A 19,817-nucleotide genomic window follows, 5' to 3' on the forward strand; every position below is an offset into this window, starting at 1 on the left:
ATGAGAACCACCAAAATAGAAAAGAACAAACTGGGAATTGAAATAAACGATAACATTAGGATACTGGGTGATGTCATAAACTTTTTTTTATCTATTGGGTACTCCTGAATTGAGTGTTCCTGGTTAGTTGACTCGCAATTATTGAATTGGCTACAAAAACAACCCACGATTAGAGTGAAGTTATGAACCTTCATAAACATTTCAACCACGGATCGCTACTGTATTGTTCAATATTACTAAACGAATTTTTTATATCTTGATAAATCGAATATCTTCTGATTAATTTTAAAAAAGGGTAAAAATTATGACGTATCTTATCTCTCACACTCTTTTATATGATTTTGTTGGTAAATTGTACTGATTTCAGGTGTTTTCTTAAGAAAAATAAATATTTGAAATCAAAATATTTTGATGAAGACTGCAATAGGTCCAAAGTCAATTTTTTACATGTTTTAAAAATAATTTTCGTTCAGAAGAGACCTAAAATCAAGACGATTTATCAACAAAAAGCTTTTAGAAGTGAAAAGCTGAATATTTTATTGTATTCAATATAATAATGACTTGGGGAATTTAGTGGGAAAGCTTTCAGACTCCCGTTTTTCATTGGATAGAACCCAGAGACACATATAAACATAAACATTTTATAGTTTATTTAAAATATTTATTTGTTACAGATTCTCAGCTCCTTCATGTTATCTATATCTGCAATTGTGATGTCTTACCTACAAAATCCTCAACCGATGACACCACCATGGGCATCAGCAATAAATTAATTCAACATTAAATTATAATTTTGTCATCATGAATCAATCTAAAAATAAAACACGGAAATGGTTTTTCATTTTCACCTATTGGAATTTTCCTGTAAATCAAGTGATAAGCATGGAAAATAAAAAAAAACATATAAAAATATAAATTTATTTAAAAATATATACATTTTTATGTAAACTTATGCTAAAAGTGGTTTCCACGAGGAAAATATAATTTTCACTTGTTAATTAATGGTTAATAGGGAATAGTTTTGATGGTTTGAATTGAATTAACAGAAAAACCTTCAATCACAGACAATTACAAAGCCACATCTCGATATTTCTGTACATCTTCAGCAGAAGTGTTCGTAGTATTAGTAAGGGAAGTTTTACTATGCATCTTGTCAATTTTTTTCTTGTATATTAGAAAATCTGGACCGTCTAACGGACCATAATAAATAGGAACTCCATAATCAGCTATAGGTTGGGCGTAAAAACCAGTCCTGTTTTTAATTATGTGATTTCCTTTGTTGATGACGTTCAGAGCGTCCACCGAAGCGCATTTCGTTAATTTCGTTTGTTTCGGAGGCATTTCGGACATGGTAGGAATTATTGCGCTGCTCGTTTCTGATATCGACTGGGTAATCCAAGGGTGATATTGGTGATTCAGTTTCTCGCTAAGCATTGTATGCTCCTCCAGTAATCGGAGGTCCATTAGCGATTGGGCTTTTTTAGCTGAAAATTGAAATAACTTGGAAGAAAACCGACACAACTCGAAAAGTGAATAATGTGAGAAAACTCACAGATTTCTGTTTAGGTAAACTGGAGCAACATAATACAACAAAAACTTGTTACAACATAAAATGTTTATATTTGTTGGAATATGTTGTGTTGCGTTGCATAAAGTTGGTGTTGCGACTCAACATAAGTTGTAGTATGTTGCTTAAATCCATTTTTAGCGGTAAAGATCAAAGGATAATATGAAAAAAAGTGAAACATTTTGCAGCATAGCTTCGATGTTGAGACCTGTTGTAAATTGAGTGACTAGACAGTAGACAGACAGCCGCGTGATGGCGTTTAAGTGGACTTTTGAGAATTGACAATTATAGACAACATCCATGTATTTGGAATCCTAAAAATGTTGAATATAAATGCAGAGAATCAAAAAATGATGCATGGAACGCAGTTTGTTCAACTGAAATTGAGATTCGACAAGTGCAAACATTCATTAACATTGTTGCACTAGTGAGGACAGTTTGTTTTATGTCAATGTTTAATGAATTTAAACATTTAGCAACTTGTTGCAACATAAAATTGCTACATGTTGCTCCAGTGTGGACGTACCTTAATGTTCAAGGCTAGGTAGCTAGAAAACGGTCTCGAGTTGTGACAGTATTGTCGAAAAATAAATAAGTACCTTCTGACTTAAGACAGTGACTATAACAGGAAAAAAGAGTTTAGACAATTAAACAAATCTATATTAGGAGAAAAAAATTTTAAACAAAATATTAAAACCACTTGTTATATGGAAAACGAACAACTTAAAAATAAATTCAAACTATTTGGATAGTACCTATCGAAACTAATTGTGTCTCTGTTGCACAAACGAAGTTCTAGAACTGAACGAAATATGACAGTCTTGAGCAAATAACCGTGCGTTAATTTCGCTGTCTGGCAAACAACTAAAAATGTAAAAATTGTGTGTATATTGACAAGAAAGAACAAGCAACTGTTAATTTTCTAGTAACTACATAACTAGGCTTGGAACCACACATCACAGACCGCGAGCAGTGGAATGGTGACTCCAAGCCCACTGTATTGAGCAATGGAGCCGCCTGGTACACAGACGGTTCTAGGAGGAATGGCTTGGTCGGTGCAGGTTTCTGTGGGGGACAACCCAAAATAAGCGAATCTTTTTCGCTAGGGGAACACGCCATCGTCTTCCAAGCCGAGGTATTCGCTGTGATGGAATGCGGACGCTCAGACATCAGAGCTGCCATTACATCTAAAAAGGTATGCTCTAGGCTAGTGTTGGAGTGTAAGAGAGTCCTTCAAAAGCTGGTGAGTGATGGCTGCAAGATCTAGCTCGTTTGGGTGCCAGGCAACGACGAAGCGGACTAACTCGCTAGGCAGGGGAACAGCGAACCCACCAATGCACCCTGAACCCATACTTTTAGTTTAGTTTCTTTTCAGTTTACCAATGGGACCTATATATACTCGGTGTGGGGCGATTTTAGACTTTATTATTTACAATTTTATTGTGAAATTTCCTCCCGGAAACCTTTTTTTTTCCACTATAAAGTGTAGGAAAGCGGTAGATATAGTTTAAACGCAAGGGTATTGAAAACTTGTGGAAAATCAGCAGGATGCTGATTAGAACTATTTTTATCTAAACAAAATGAATTAACTCTCTCTAAAGTTTGTCATTGTACGTTTCAGTTGCCACTAGGTTGTCACTTTGTAATCTTCTCATGGTTAAAACACTAAGTATTCTAAATTTGGTAAACTGGAGATTAACTACAAAAAAAAAAACTGCGAAAATCCTCAGTTTCAGCTGTCATAAGTATTTATGGAGTCCTTTCAACAACATGAAACAACAAACAATACAAAATAGCTCTCACCACCGGAAAACCCAGGAAAAGCCAACGCGGGTACGTACGAGAAAATAAATTGTTTACCGAAGGGCCGCCAGTTTGACGAAGATCAGCTGTTCTCTTAGATTGTCTAATTAGATGTCGTTTTTTTATTGTTTACCTGATAAACTTCCAATATTATTAGCGAAATTCGGTACGAATATGCTAGCGTTGAATTCGCTCGTCGTATAAAATTGGTAACCATCGAAAGGTAAACTCATCATCATATTACTAGTAACTGGATTGCTCCATAAGTTTGGAGTAGATCCATACCTGAAAGAAAAAAAGAAAAATAGCCTTCTCCTAGCTATAATCATAGCACGTTCTCTTATTCCAAGAAGAATCTTTTAAATTTTTTTTTTAAATTGAGGTTAATATACAGGGTGTTTCTGTATTCGATCGACAACGCTCTACCACCGAGAGATCTCAATAAATGATTCATTTTGATATAGGAATACGAACCCTTACGGGGCCTCGTTGCTGAGATATAGGGTGTTTAAAATTTTAAATCAAATTTGCCATAAATCAAGAACGCCAAATTCGGTGACCAATAAAATAATATTTTGACATAAATAAACTTTGGAAAAATTTTGCCAGTGACGCGCTAACCGGGTTAGTTGTCACTTTTATCCCCCGATTTTTTACGCCAATGGATCAAATTCTTTTTTCAATTTCATTTTAAATTACCTGATTATTTTGAGTTAAAAAAACTAATAACCTTTTATGGAGCTAAAATGAACTGCAAAAAGTCTGCAAGCACGTAAGTAATTTACAAATTAGTTAATTATTCATTCAATTTTGAATAATGATTAAGCGTAAGTAGTTCAAAACAAATAAAAATTATTGATAATCTCAATTGTTCAAACAGTTGGTCGCTTATTACACCGCTTTGTCATTGAAAAACGTGTCTTTGAGAATAAATTTGGGTGAAATTGAATGATTTCTGCAGCAGCTTGAATTCTGGATCTTGATCTTGTCTTGTTCGATGATTTTTTCGTACACTAAGGAATTCATATAAAAAAATCGATAGGATTTATGTCAGGTGATCTTGGAGGCCAACAATTGGGTCCACTTCGACCAATCCATTTTTCTCTAAAACGTCAGTTTAAGTAATTTCTTGCCGCTGCAGCAAAATATTAGATAATATTTTTGAAAGGCCATATTTAAGTACTCGAACTGTAGGTCGCGCTTTAAGAGTGGACCATTCTACTATATGCAAAATTTTAAAAGAACAAGTCTTACATCCATACAAATTGGCAAGTGTTCAAGCATTAGGACCTAGAGATTTTCAGGTGCGTAGATATTTACAAAATTGTCGTGAAAATCGAAATTGTCCAAAATATGTGTTGTATACCGACGAGGCTAGATTTACTAGGAAAGGAATCTTCAACTCTAGAAATAGTCACATTTGAAATGAAGAGAATCCGCACTTAGTTCGTGTTAAGGGATAAATATTCGTTTAATGTGTGGGCTGGAGATTGCTTAAATGTTGGATGAATTGTTCATTTTGCTGCAGCGTCAAGAAATTACTGATTTATTGGTCGGAGTGAACCCAATTTCCTCTTCGTATTGTTCGGTCAATTCTTGACATTTTTTTAACGCGTATTCCCACATCTAAACAAAATATTTGAAAATAGGATTCGCGATAACATTTTTTTTTGGTTTTGTTTTTACATTTCCTTTGCTATAATTTTATCGATTATCCTGTAAAAGAGCTCCTTTTAGAGTTGTCGATGTTTTTTCATTTGACGTGCAATTCCAACTTATAGCCGGCTTAGGTAAAATTGTCGCACTCCTAATGGAGATCGAACGATTTATTCAAATATCTTGTGTACATTTTCTTTTATTTCCGAATAAAAATACAGGAAAAGGACAATTTTGACGAATATATAGCAAAGAGATAAAAAATTAAAACGAATGATAAAAATATTACGTTAAGCGGAATTATAGCAGATTGGATAAATAGATAAATGGAAAATTAATGGGAATAATTTTAGATAACGCGATATACGAAATTTACAAATCAAAAAAATAAAAAATTTATTAATTTATTAAATTAAGTTAATTGAAATTATGGCATATCGATAAATAGATCAGTGGACTATCGATTTTTTTATATGGGGCTATATGAAGTCCTTAGTGTACAAAACAATCATCGAATCTGAACAAATTAACAAAATCTAATAGCTAGAATTTAAGCTGCAGCAGAAATAATTCAATCTCAGTTAGATTAATTCGTTTTTCAAGTGTATTGAAGTAAACGGCCAACAGTTTGAACAACGACATACTGTAACTTTTTCAATTATGTTATTGTTGCAATACAGTGTTGTTTAAATTTAATTTGTGCTATTACTACTTTTGCTTTCATTGCCAATTTTGTCATTATTCTAATACATTTTTGTTTTTTAACTCAAAATAATCAGGCCCGAACGTGATTCATCTTCAACAACTTCTCGGCCACCTTGAAAACGCTTAAACCACACAAAAACCCGTCGACACGACAAAGATTTAATACCCTAAATCGAATAATTTTCAGTTAAATTTCTACTATTTGAAAAAAAAAATTCATTGACATTGTAGTTTCATAAAACTTACCTCGGAGCATTTGTAAATTGTTCCAAAGACGTATCGTACGCATTATTTTGATAAAATTGACTATTTAGAGTTGGTAAATTGTCCCCTTGTACCGGTATGGCCACCATATTTAAGTCTCTAATTCTCTTATGTACTAATTCCTCTTCTTTCCACTTCGTATGTAAAGAATGGATTAGGATAATTTCTATCACATTTATTATTATTCTAATTAACCAGCAAGCTAATTCTGTTATACCATAAAGACTTTCTATTCTCTGTAATTTGTTTTAAATAGTAATAATAATCATAGAAAAACTGTATGTACCAATTTATAGAACGTTTAAATACAGGGTGTTCCTAAATTCGTGTAAAATGTAAACAAACGCTGAAATGGCCGACATGCATTTTGTGTATGATTTAGCAAATGGTAATTTTCGACATTTTTATGGTGTTGAGAGCTGGACTTTGAAGGTCTCCAGCATGCATAAGGTGGAAGCTTTTGAGGTGTGGCAGATCCTTAAAATACCATAGACGGATCGGTTGACCAACGACGAGGTGCTAAGACGAATGAACAGAGAACGAGAACTATTAACCATTGTAAAGAGAAATGAAGCTTCCTACTTTGGCTACATTTCTAGAAATCAAAAATATACCTTGTTACAGCTGATCATGGAAGGGAAGATAGAAGGTAGTTGAAAAACCTTCGAGATTGGTTCCATGTACGTGATGCCGTAAATCTAATACGCATGACTGAAGATCTTGAGGAATTCCGAAGGATGATTGCCAACCTTCATTAGAATGAAGCAGACACTGGAAGAAGAAGAATTTTCGACAAGCTAGACATCTTTATACTGAAAAATATCGTATTCAAATAATACTGTTCGTTTCTGGATAGTTGGAAATGTAATGATAGAACAAGCAATTTATTTAGATGAAATTGATGTACCTACATCTAGATATCAGCCATTCATCTGTGTGGCAAGTTTTCAAACAACAACAGGTATATCCACATCACATCCAATGGGTTCAAGTCCTTTTACCTAGAGATGTTCCTTAACGAGTTGGATATCACACGGAATGCGACACAATTCTCAACTATTATGCAATGTATTGTTTTCTAGAGGATCTATCATAAATTTAAAATAATCGCATATGGGCAGACCAGAATCCCCATAAGATTATAGACAATCATGTTTTTTCGGTGAATGTATGGATTGGTATTGTAGAGGATAACTTAAATGGGTCACATTTTCCGCCATTAAATTGAATTTTTTACAGCAGTTTTCTCGAAAATGATCTCCCTGAACTACTTGAATACATCGCACTCAATATAAGACAAAATATGTGGTTCATGCACGATGGTTCTCTAGTACACTCCAGTCGGATTGCTAGGCAACGTTTAGATGCAACATATTCCAACCGTTGGATAGGTCTAGGAGGGCCCCAACATAGGCCTACTCGATATCCAGAGTTAAATCCTTGTGATTTCTGATTGTGGTGTATGAAATATTTGAACGTGTTCCATGACACGTTCATGTATTTTACATCTTCAATGTTTTCCACTCAATTTATTAATAAAAAATATGAATTATGACGTTTATTTTTTTTCTTCTCTGCTGCTAATTTCGCCCCCGTATTATGTAATAGGAATATTGAAAAATACACGTGGTTAGTCCTTTGCGAGTGCTCGAAAATTAGAAAATTTCAAATTTCTAGCTTTACCAAAATTCTAGAGAAAAAAAAATGTGAACTCAATTTTAATCTCCACCTTTTAAGGGTAATATCTCGGAAAGGGGTGGGCTGAGGAAATTTTATAATAGGGATGACCCATATTAATATTACCCATATTAAACACCCTGTATATAGTGCAATGAGGTACAAATAAGGTCGCCAAATCTAATAGACGTGATTATTTAACCTGACATTTGGGCAACAAGGCCAAACACCATACAATATTGTGGATTTTGTGTCTCAGTATTAATTTGTACGTAAATGTAAATTTTTTTTATTACCAACTTAGGTAACAAGAATTTCTTCATCTTGTAACAGCGTCGAAAAAGACTTAGAACACCATGCATATATTCAAATAATTAATTTTTTATCGTAATTTATTGTTGATTGAACTTACCCAATATTGGATACTCATATAAATGACTAAACCGGCTTCTGGAAAAGTAAGTAATGTAACAGATAACATCCAACTTAAGAGACAAACTGCATTTTTCTGGAACAAGAAAATAAATACAAGGTGATGCAGAATTACGAATATGTACTTTATATACACTTTATACTAAAGATTTCAATAATAAGGGAAATATTTTTAGAAAATTTCATTAATTTCCACTAATCTACAATTATGTTTACCTTTACTTGTTGATTAAATTTTATATTTACGTGATTAATTTTTGGAAAAAATGATAATTTTTGTTCATCACATACTAACAGAGCCGGATTAAGATTTATAATATAATAATGACGGAGCCCCTTTAAGGAATTCGGATATCCGGAAAAATTGAAAAAACCAATATCAATACGTTAGATTTGTGGTATCAACACAACAAAATAAAAAGAATGTTTTCCCAATGATGGGGACCTCTTGGACCGGAGCCCGTGGTTATAGCCCCCCCAAGCCCTCAGCTTAATCCGGTCCTGCTCACTAAATTTAAATTTAATGAGAATGGTGGAAATTTATTGCAAAAACTGACATCACTTTGACTATTAGGCATGAAAAAATTCATTGTTTTACATTAATGTTTATTATAAAATATTTTCTCTGTAGGTACTCATAAGAAACTGAATAGAATTTATTGGAAAAGAAATTATCTAAGTAATATCCATCCCAAACATATGATTTATATTAAGTATGAAATGAAAAAGGCTTTTCTAAATAAAAATATAATATAAGAAACAAAAATATATTCAATTGAAGTCAAATTCACTCACACATTAAAAAAAAAACAGAGACAACCGTCAATTGATAGACGGTTAACCCCATGATAGCCTGGGGCTAAAATCGATCCGGAGCCCAATGAAGGAAATCAAAATCAGCTCGAACTTACAAACAATATATTAGTTTTAAATAAAAATAAATCATAATTCAAAATAAGTTAAAATCTTATTTCATAAACTACGAGGTCTGGCTGTTAAAAAACGAGAATGCGCGCCTTGAGGGCGCCCTAGATGGGTGGGGTAAAAAAAGAGTAGTGCGTTAGGTATCTAGATGTCTTGTCTATGCACGTCCCAAAACACGTTTCCGTCACTATTATAGTATTTGTGCGGTGGCGGTTTGGAACGAACGCGTTTTTTTCTCGTGCCAAAAACCCTGTGTGTACTATAAATAAATAAATTGTTTCAAGAGGCCTACGGGAACAATCCTCTATCTTGTACGCGTGTTTTTGAGGGGTGTAAGCGCTTTAGCGAGCGCCGAGAGAGCACTGAATATGACTAGCGCCCAGGTCGCCCTGTGACTGTTTCAACTCCGGAAACAGTCACCAAAATCAACCAAATTGTGCGTGCAGATCGTCGAATGAGCATCTGGATGATTGCCAATGCTGTAAACGCTGAGAAAGAAACGCTTAGAAAATTTTCACACGAGAAATTATACATGACAAAAGTCTGTGCGGAGTTGGTGCCCAAAAATCTGACTAAAACCTCTTGCGTCAACGGGTCTGCTTAGATTTCCTTGAAAGGTTAGAAAAAAATCCGATATGAGTCGATGGAAGCGGTAACGGCAGACCTCCTAAAGGCACTCACCAAAGAAGACTTCCAGCACTGCTTCGATCTTTGGAAAAACGTATGGAAACGTGTGTGGCGAGGGGAGGGGAGTATATTGAAGGGAAGCATTCGAATGTAAAATAATTTTTATAATAAAATCCTTTTTCATAACCAGTCTCGTTATTTAATAGCCAAACTTTGTATATAAAGTTTCTATTTCAAAATCTTTTATCTCGATTTGGTTGTGGCAAAATTTTCATTATAAAAACTCATATTATGTAATATATTTTTTTCAATTCACAGTTTTGATAATAGATCCAATATTGGTTTTAAAATAAATGATCAAGTTTGTCATTTTGCGAGGCCCCGAGTAGGTAGGGCTTTAGCCCCCCATAGACCCGCCCTAAATCCGACGCTGGTAACCGAACAAGGATTATGTGGATTACTGGACTACTAACTATTGTTTTCTTTATAGTTTTTGCGAAAGTATGGATGTAGAAAACGTAACGTAATTTGGTTCTATAAATACATTTTGTTATAGTCAATTATAATCTCTCTCAAGGTAATAATTTTACATTGTTTCCGTGGCTGTTTTAAATCTTCGGTTATGTAGTTGACTGACCTAAATGCAAATAATTTCAAGTCATTGATATCGACAAAATTGAAAGTTCAGTTGATTCGAGCTATTTTATTAAATGTTCTCAGATTGCTAATATGCATAATTAAGACGCGGATTAGGTTAAATAAAGCTTGTTATAATGAGAACAAAAAAAATATTATACAGTGAGCTGTAAAAAGCTAACCACGAAAGGTACCATTCTATAAGTTTTTGACGATATATTTACGAATGAATTACTGAGTATTTAATCATTGCTTCAATAACTTCATGAACCATTTTAGAGCTTTGCGTTGTTTTCATAGGTTTAGTAGCAAAATTGTATGGAAGGACTGATTAAAATGATGATCTGCTCCATAGTGATTATGAAAATTTATTTTTTAATATGAACAGTTTGAAGATTGGTTCATATACGAAGGTGGTCCAACAAGTAATTAAACTACAAAAGAAAAATGAAAGTACCAAATTGACCCAGTGATACTCTACTTCTCTAACACATCCGAAAAATACATTTTTTTGAGCTCTGCAAAGTAAGCCTCGGTTGCATCAACGACCTCCTCATTCGACTGAAATTTTTACAAGGCGAGTGATTTTTACAAGCTTGGAAACAACAAGAAGTCGTATGGGGAGAATACGGTGGATGGGGCAGCAATTCGTAGCCCAAAAGAGCTCTTTTCCCTTCGCCAGATATACCTATTTTTAGTCAACTCGGCACAGTACACTCTTGTGAGCATTTTGTCTAGATAGTTGATGCAGATCACATCTTGTGAATCCCACAAAACAGAAGCCTTCACCTTTTTCACCTATAGTGCAATCCTCGTCTTCTTTGGAGCATATTCGCCGAGTTACTTCCTAGTATATAAGAATGATGAAGGGATTAGTTATTCACCGTCTAGTAATCATTTTGACGATTTAGAAAGCTAAACCAAGAAACAAAGGTTTTGTTTCTCAGCTTGATGCAAGATTTCGTACAATTTGAGTAGAATAACAGCCATATGCCATTGGCTATTGTTAGTATTTTTCAACATCTCATAGTTAGCTGGGGGAAATCCTTTTATATAAAGAAACTACAGAAAAAAAGTCGAGAATCTGTATTTCAATTGACAGATGAACTTGGCACCGAATGTAAGAAACAACTGCTAGAAAATGATAAACGAACAGCATCTGCCATATTTTAGATACAGCTTCACATGTATGCCGAATCAAATTACGTTGATGTGGAAAATGTAGAATACAAAAAACTATGTACAAACGTTTGGCAGACATGTTGGGAAATACATTCAATATTATCCGAACACATAATATCTTTAATTTAAGGTGTTCAATTTGTCGATGGGTCATATTGATTTGTCTGCAGAAGAAAATGTGGAAACGTTAATGGCACAGTTACTGGGTGAGGTAGCTGGTAACTTGAAGAAAAAATAAAGATGCGACATAAATAAATTCCTTTAATTGCAATGAGATTACCGATCATCTTTCCATGCTTTCGTTAGAATATTTAGCACATATTTCATATATCTAATCGGCGAAGAGATTTGCAAGCAAAACATAAATTGCACAAACAATATTTTCGTAAAATTCAGCTTAACTTTACGATTTTTTGTGTACTGGTGATAGATCTCTCTAATGGGTTTCGGAATACACTGGAGTAGAAGGCAATGAAATAGCAGACAGACTTACTAAATTCATAAGTATGACAATACTGAAATATTTACAAGGTTTCCATAGAATTTCCTTTAATAAATCTTAATTTTTTGATACTTTTCATGAAAACAAGAATATGGACTTAAAAGTACGCGAAATTGAGATCGTTCTTCCTCAATATATTCCATATTTCTCATTTGTTGAAACAATTGCGGTACCAAACAAGTATTTATACGGTTTTATGGTTTTCAAAACGTAGCAAAAAATAAATAATTAATTGGCAATTAGCATGAAATGAATAAACTGTAACTGTTACTTAATATTACACTTTCGTTTCCCACCGATTCCAAACATTGTCACAGATCGCTTACTTTCAACTATACAGAGCCGTGTCTTTAATTATCTAACGCCTTCTGATGTTATGATGGCGAATAATTATTTATTACAAACTGCGACCTTCACTTACTAATGCGTCCAACCTCCCATCCTTAGCAAACAATTTAAATGGGCAGTTGAAATTTTTCAACCCATCTCCATATATAATCAATATTAATCACCCACAGTTTTCTGTACATCTTGCAAAACATTGTGAAATAAATGACATGATAATTTAGCTTTTTAATTAATTTTAGACGCAATAAACTATTCGTAAATACTGTACATGAAATAAAGAATGTATTCTGAAAGATGTACGAGGCTTGATCACCGTACATCCGTCACAACAGAATCTTTTATCCGGTGCCCGTTTTTTTTTGTATTCAAATTTAAAATATGCGTTGGAATTGAAAATCTCGCCACTTTTGAAGAGCGGTTTTTGCTACTGCTACATCTTGAATGCTTGGAGTGAAGTAATGAGAAAAAGTTCCGTTCAGAAATAGAGCATTAGTTTAAAATAGGACAAACTGACGATGGTGGAAAACGTGGACTTATGAGCATAGTGAATGGATAATTTATCCCCAAAATGTATCAGAAGATTGGTAAAAACTGCCGTTTTGCTTCGGCTCGATATTCCACAAGTTTCCCGGCATTGTTATTTGCAATTGTCACACAAAAGCTACAAAACCACAAATTTTGTACAAGATAGAGGTAAGCACTGGAGACAGTTATGACATTCATATACCCCACAATAGATATAGTAATTAACTACTAGATTTAATCGTAATTGGTGACGAGAAGTGGGTGAGATCGGTCAATTGAGAGTACTAAATCATAGTTTGTGTAGTAGGAATACATTAATGCCGCCCCATTTCCAAAAAAAAAAAAACAACAAAACGTTTGAGAAATCTTGTCACTGTATTTTTCAGGATATACAAGTTGTGATTTTGATAATTTTTGTTGAAGACAACTGTAGAAGTTGGTTTTTACATTACAATTCGCCCTATAGACCCGATTTTGCACTCAGTAATTTTCACTTTGGTCCAAGAATAAAGAAGCGGCTAATAGAACAGTGCTCGGCCAACATACAACTCTTCCTGGGCTTCTCGAAAAAGCTTCCACTGAGTCCATCTTTTTTCCACTAAACTCTTCCAAACCTGGAAACCATCGTGTCCGTCGTATGTACTTGAACCTAAAGACTTGGTTTTGACGATTTAATAAACCTTTAATCGTTTGAAAACGAGAGGTCCTCAATGTGAAACGGCAGCAGCCAAATGGGGCTTCATCGACAAACTTTTTGACTGTTGAGCTGTCCACGACCTTGCGCATTTGTGAGTGTGTCCAAACTTATATTCACCTTGTACAGTAAAAGATCTGCATTTAGGAAACTTCGAATGAATTGCGAGCGCTGGATGCGCTAAGTAGATGAAGTGCTTTGACGACGATTGTTTGACTGACAAAGAAATATCAAAGCTTGTTCGCGCTATGAATAGTAACTCAGCTTAGCTGTAGACAATAAATTCTCTTTCTTACTAGACAACAAAATCAATCAGTCGACAAGTGAAAAAGAAGATGTTGAAAATATTGCAAAAAGAATGAACTTTTTAAGATACAAGTCATATGGAAATCTGGAATAGACACTTTCTGAGTCGCTATACCACAATAAAGATGAACGATGAACAATTAAACTCGTTGGGTTAAGCTGGTAGATCGCAAAGAAATGATTTACATCACTAAAAATGAGATAATCTTATACTCAACCACAGAAATTTATAGCAGCAATTAAATAACACCATTTTCATAAATCTTCTTGCAAATCCAGCCATTACACAGTTGGTAGTTTGACATTGTTTTGTCACGACTGGTTGAAAATTTTAGATGTTGTCCGAACCCAGGTTTGAACACTGACCTAGTTAGTTAGCAGGAAGAGCACCAACCCATTACACCTCTGCGACCGCTGATAAATGTCACATAAAGTTAAACAGTTGTAGAGTAACCTAGAGGTTTTTAGTTACTAAACGCCTTCATTCTTCTAGTTATAATTAATTCATAATTACTACAATAGAATTCCATACTAAATAGCAAAGAATAAAATTGATGTTCATTTTTATTTAAAATTGAAGCTTACCGTTGCTAAACCGTGGATAAGTAGAGCTGCAAAAAGAGCCATTGCGAAATATCCTGCACTCAATAGTACAGCTGCTGATGGTAACGCTACCTCCGATTCTAAGATCCATAGTAACTCGAATGCGAATGCAATTAGATAAGCAATCTGGAAAATAAATCGCAAATGTGTAAATGTTTATGTTAATAAAAGACGATACCGAAGGAATATAACAAAAGAAGTCAAAAGAAAATTTGAAAACAAATGTTATAATAGAGAGAGGAATGATCCTTTATAAAAAGGAGCGATCATTATCCAAGATAGAAATCAAAAAGGATCTTAGAGTGCAAGCTGTAAAAGTTTGAATATATTAATCAATGCCAAGATGCAGAATTGATTTACTTTGAGTTGAGGAAGACATGAATAATTGGCAGAAATTGTTGCAATACGTAGACTTACATTGGTGAGAGTATTTTCCTTGAAGACCATCATCGAATTCTATAATATAACTAATTATTTTTGTATAGTATATTTGAAGTTTCTTAATAGTTATGTACACTGATATTAACTTGGATGCAAATTTCTAAAGGTTATAACGACAATGATGATATTAATTGTAAGTCACTCTTTAACATCATTTTTTTTGACTTTATTTGACATGTCTTTGTTTCAGTCTTATAGAAATTTATCCAGGAAGCAATAACAAATTCTTCTATGAAAATTGACATTGATTTTCATGTGCTTTGTCAGGTCTTATGGTGGTCTAGTCTCGAATATTTTTGAGCCACGACTGTTGCTTTCTTCCAACTCACGGTGACCGTCAATTTTTTCTTAAATATGAGCCACATTTCGAATGCCTCCAGTTGATTCATCATGACCTTTAGAGCCCACGTCTCTACTCCGTACAGCATTACCGACAGTTAAAATAGTACTCAACTATGCGTTGTCTGAACCTCAAGTTCGGGTTGTTCCAAAAACATCTCATAATATTTATCAAACAATCTCTGTTCGGCACTTTATCTCGCAGTTCGGGTTTACGTCCTCTGTCTGTAATAATGCTCCCAAGGTATTTGAACTTAAGAGACTTGTTCAATTTGACGACCATCAAGTTCTAGGATAGCTCCATCGTGAGGTTACCTTCTGAGTATCAGTTTGGTCTTTACTATATCGATTTTTAGACCTTCTGTCTCTCCCACTTTACCAAAAAATTATCAGCATATCTGTTGCTATTCGCTCTCCATTTTGATAATGTAGTATGAAAGTCCTTCTAATGCTTTCTTAAATATTCGATTTGAGTTTAGGTTGAAGAGTAAGGATGAAAATTTGTCACCCTGTTTTACTCTACCTAATCTATTCCAATTCTCTATAGTATATTTATAAGTTTATCGTCCTTTATGCGGTTAAAGACTTTTTCGATAAAACATTCCGCAATTTTTGGAGAAGAAGCTTTATTCCGAAAAGTGCATCACGTAATCTGCAGCCGAATTGATAATCATCAAGATCTTCACTACATCTATGCCTGGTGCTAGTGGGTATGATCCACAGGAATACTTTGAGCCTGTGGAACATGAGGCTCATCAAGCAATAAACATTTTCTTAACTGATGTTTTTTACGTAAAGCAATAAAGGTCGATGGAATTTCACCCTCTCATAAATGAAATTTAACAGTTTAACTACTACCAAGGCTATATTTTCCTCTGTAATGAGCTTTAGAGTCTCGGTCGGAATTTGGATTTAAGAACGGTTGGCCCAGGTTATAATCAGCAGTCTATGCGTGTATATAACGAAATTATATTTTGAAAATATTTCTGTGACCTCTTTATTGACATGGGCGTTTAAAATGGCCAATGAACCTCTTTCAAAGACACCTACAAAATTAAACTGCACTCGACCACCGTTAAACCACACTCGGTATGGAAACTATGAGACGTGAATGTATGCGCATTATTATCAGTCTATTGTATAAAACACTCCGGATATACAAAACTGTTAATAGAAAAACAGAACTAACCAATAAAATCAATTTATTTTATTGTTGTTATGCGAAATATATGTAAACAAGATACGGTTATTAAATTTGTAGCGTTTGAATGTAACTATGAGTAATTCAAGAGAATTTTTTGTGTCTTCGTAATCGCACAACAAACTAAATGAAAAGATGAACTAAGGCTATTTGCACACACACCGGATGTTTACCGGTCAAACAATCAATTGCTTTGTTACCGTTATTAAGCGCAAGTGCTGAATTAATCATCATAAATCGAAGCAGAAAACACACGGAAACATTCTACAATTTGTTTAAGAAACGAAGACGTGATGGTAAAATAAGTTTTTCGTCTTCTTCAAAATGTCTATTGCATCCTATAACGAACTCCATGAAAAGTTGAGGCATGCACTACCAAAGCTAGTTTATTTCACCGAGAAGTCGACTGGAATGGTGTGCAAGCGTGTATTTAGTCACGTACGCCGGTAGTGCCGGCTGCCCACCGACTTTTTACTGACACCGATCAGCGTGTGTGCCAGGTCTCATTCCCACATCTAGTTTACTAACGGAACGGTGTAAAATCGGCCGTCCAAAATCGGTGTGAGTGCAAAACTTTTTGTGTCTCATTGAATGCAAAGCAATAACGAATACAAACTGTTTATAAAAGATTTAGCTAGGATTTTTGTAAAATAGGTTGGGTTTTCGCAGTCGAAAATTGTCTTATTGGCTTCCGTTTTCATAATAAATAGTCCAAGAAAATGGGTCTTTAAATACAAATGTGAAACTAATATATGAATATCCTAAATAAATCTATTAAGACCTCTGGAAGAGGTTAAAAAATGAAATGTGTTTTTCTAAATGGTGGAAAGAACTCCAAATCAGATTTGTAGATCTTCATAGTTCATGGATGGGTCAGTGACCGTTGCGCAAATAGGTCTTCGTAGTACCCCACTTGAAACTACCAAAAGCTGATTTCCTTTGAAAATCTTATCAGGTACCTTGACTTAAATCTTTTATCATCACTTATTAAACTGTAAGACTTGTCTAAATATTTGAACCACGCAAGTACAAGTGCTGGGCAGGCACTAATGACGTGTGCACCAGCGGAATTCCAAATCATCTGTGATTGTTCTGAATCATGAACACGTTGTTGTTTTTAATCGACTGTGAATAAACGTGGCACCAAATTTGAAAAAGCTTTCTCATAGTCAAATGTTTATGCATAAAGATAAACGCACTGCCCTTCGATATCATCTAGCCTCAGGTATTTCAAGCAATTTCAATTTACGATTAGATATAACGAATTTGTGGAGTTTTTTTATGTTTTCTGGTGTAGCCACCTAAAGTGGACGACCAGAACGTTTACCATCTTTGATGACTGTACGACCACGTTTAAATTAAGCAAACTAGTAACAAATGATTCTTTTTAATGGAGTAGAGTCCGGGTAACACTTTTGAAGCCATTGCTGAGCTTGTACAGTATTTTTTAAAAAAGAAGCAATGATAAACTAGCACACGAAATTGTTTTGAATCCATTGTTTTGAAATTAAAAAAATTAGCTTCACTTAAATGGCTGTCGCTTTTTTCTAACTAATCGAAATGTCATGAAAATTTCCACATAGTCTTTTGAAAGCTGGTACTTGATAAATGACATATGGATTTGACAATGGCAGCGCCATCTGTGTGTAAGTCACACGACTTATTGAACGATGCATAGGTATATATGTATAAGTAAAAGGACTGTATAAAATTGTTGATGTAATAGTTTAGTTCTTGTAAATTACCGGCACAAATTTCGGGAGACAAAATTTCCCCTGCGAACATTAAGTAATTTCTTCTTTTTTATATTGTTGTTTTATAATAATTTATAATATATAATCCATTACCCGTTCTAAAATATTGTTGTCGATTTCTAATTTGCACCTTATTAGTTCTCTGCTATGCTTTCGTTTTTTTTTTCAGTTTGAATTTTCTTGTTTAATTTCTCTGCATTAATATTAAATATATGTAGAAATAACCGCAGGTCATTATTATTGACATAATATTTGTATCATGTTAAGTCCAACGTCTTATAGTGAATCTTCTCATTGCTATTTTTCATGGAAATATGAAGTCATCAATTTTCATGGTAAACAGGTAGTCGTAGAGTTTTTAATCATTATGAAAATGCATTGCAACTGATTGGCAAGCGATCCATCAATATTTATAAAGAAATTTTTTTTAGAAATATAACATATAAGCTTAATAAGATAATCAGTATGATAAAATCAAGGTTGAATATCAATCAATGATTCTTCCGTACATACTTTTTGTTTCCTCATTATTTTATTTAGCATCTAAATTCAATTATGAATAATTCATGTTTGTTTGTTGCGTTTTTTTAATCTTAGGGAAGATTTGCGATGTAACTGCTATTGGTAGAGACGTAAATAAGGTCCCTGTACTATATAGGGCTTATAATCATTGGTTTTATGGTGTAGAAGGTCTCTGTAGACACTGTTAATGTTTTAACTATGAGTTTAAGGTAATAACTTTATTATTCAGTGGTCTCTTGTATGTGGTGTACTACAAATAATTTGTGGTACCTAAATCAGTTTAAATAATGTGATATCGATAATCCCCTGAAACCAACATTGCTTCAAGCAACAACCACCGTATTCACCGGAATTAGTCATCTCTTTTACCAAACATTGAAAATCACCAAGAAAAAACAGCTTCTAAAAATAATTTAATGAAAAAAAGGCTTAGCAAGAAGAGCTGAAAGCCATGCCAAAAAGTTTTTATCAGAATTGATTTAGAGTTTGAAAAAAGTCATTTGCAGTTTTTTACACCTAAGGAGGAAGACGAAATGTATATTGACGAATGAGGAAAATGTGTGTAAGAAACTAGATGGACTCATTTATTTTCTTTTATCAAAATTTGATTTCAAAGCATAAAATTACATTAATCTAGAACAATATATTCAAGTTTAGTTCTTTTCAACAATTTTCACGTACATTCTATATCGATTATACTTTTTATATGAGAAAGTGCTATACTGGTGGGAACGAAACTAATATTTACTTTTAACACTCACCAATAAATAAGCTGCGAAAAATCCTGATGCAATTTGCAAACTACAACAAAAACAGTTTTCAACTAAGGCCATTTTAACTTAACGAAGCGCATATTTTTCAAATGCATACTAATCACATTTCGAACAACTATGGTCACTTAGCTTCGGCCACTTTTCACATACTGTGGGATTTATCTAATGTGTTGAAAACTTTTCAGATTCTTTAAACAATTGTGGGACAAATGTTTGAAAACTTATTTTCTCACAGTCGAAATACTCCGTAACATGGGTGAGGCAACCAAGAGTGAGTAATATCTTTGTATATCTGCAACATTTTGAATATTTTATTCACGTGCGCATTTACTTTCT

The 19,817-nt window shown here is 33.9% G+C and overlaps 1 protein-coding gene across 1 annotated transcript; it reads right to left on the minus strand.

Annotated features, from left to right (window-relative positions):
• Positions 1 to 904: 904 nt before the first annotated feature.
• Positions 905 to 19,798, minus strand: LOC130891048 (uncharacterized). Its single transcript, XM_057795550.1, has 6 exons — positions 19,470 to 19,798; positions 14,434 to 14,577; positions 8,085 to 8,180; positions 5,978 to 6,231; positions 3,504 to 3,655; positions 905 to 1,484 (listed from the first exon to the last, which is right to left on the minus strand). Exons 1-6 carry the CDS (start codon positions 19,539 to 19,541, stop codon positions 1,069 to 1,071), a joined length of 1,134 nt encoding a protein of 377 aa, XP_057651533.1. The 5' UTR covers positions 19,542 to 19,798; the 3' UTR covers positions 905 to 1,068.
• Between the last annotated feature and the right edge of the window lie 19 nt (positions 19,799 to 19,817).

Source organism: Diorhabda carinulata, chromosome 3 (assembly GCF_026250575.1).
Source record: "Diorhabda carinulata isolate Delta chromosome 3, icDioCari1.1, whole genome shotgun sequence".
Lineage (NCBI taxonomy): Eukaryota > Metazoa > Arthropoda > Insecta > Coleoptera > Chrysomelidae > Diorhabda > Diorhabda carinulata.

Excerpts from the sequence above, each read along its gene's own strand:
- LOC130891048 (XM_057795550.1), bottom strand. The coding sequence starts at position 19,541 with ATGGCCTTAGTTGAAAACTGTTTTTGTTGTAGTTTGCAAATTGCATCA. Across the intron at positions 6,232-8,084 it reads ATATGAGTATCCAATATTGG|AGAATAGAAAGTCTTTATGG; the intron begins GTAAGTTCAATC and ends AACAAATTACAG. Across the intron at positions 1,485-3,503 it reads TAATATTGGAAGTTTATCAG|CTAAAAAAGCCCAATCGCTA; the intron begins GTAAACAATAAA and ends TTCAATTTTCAG.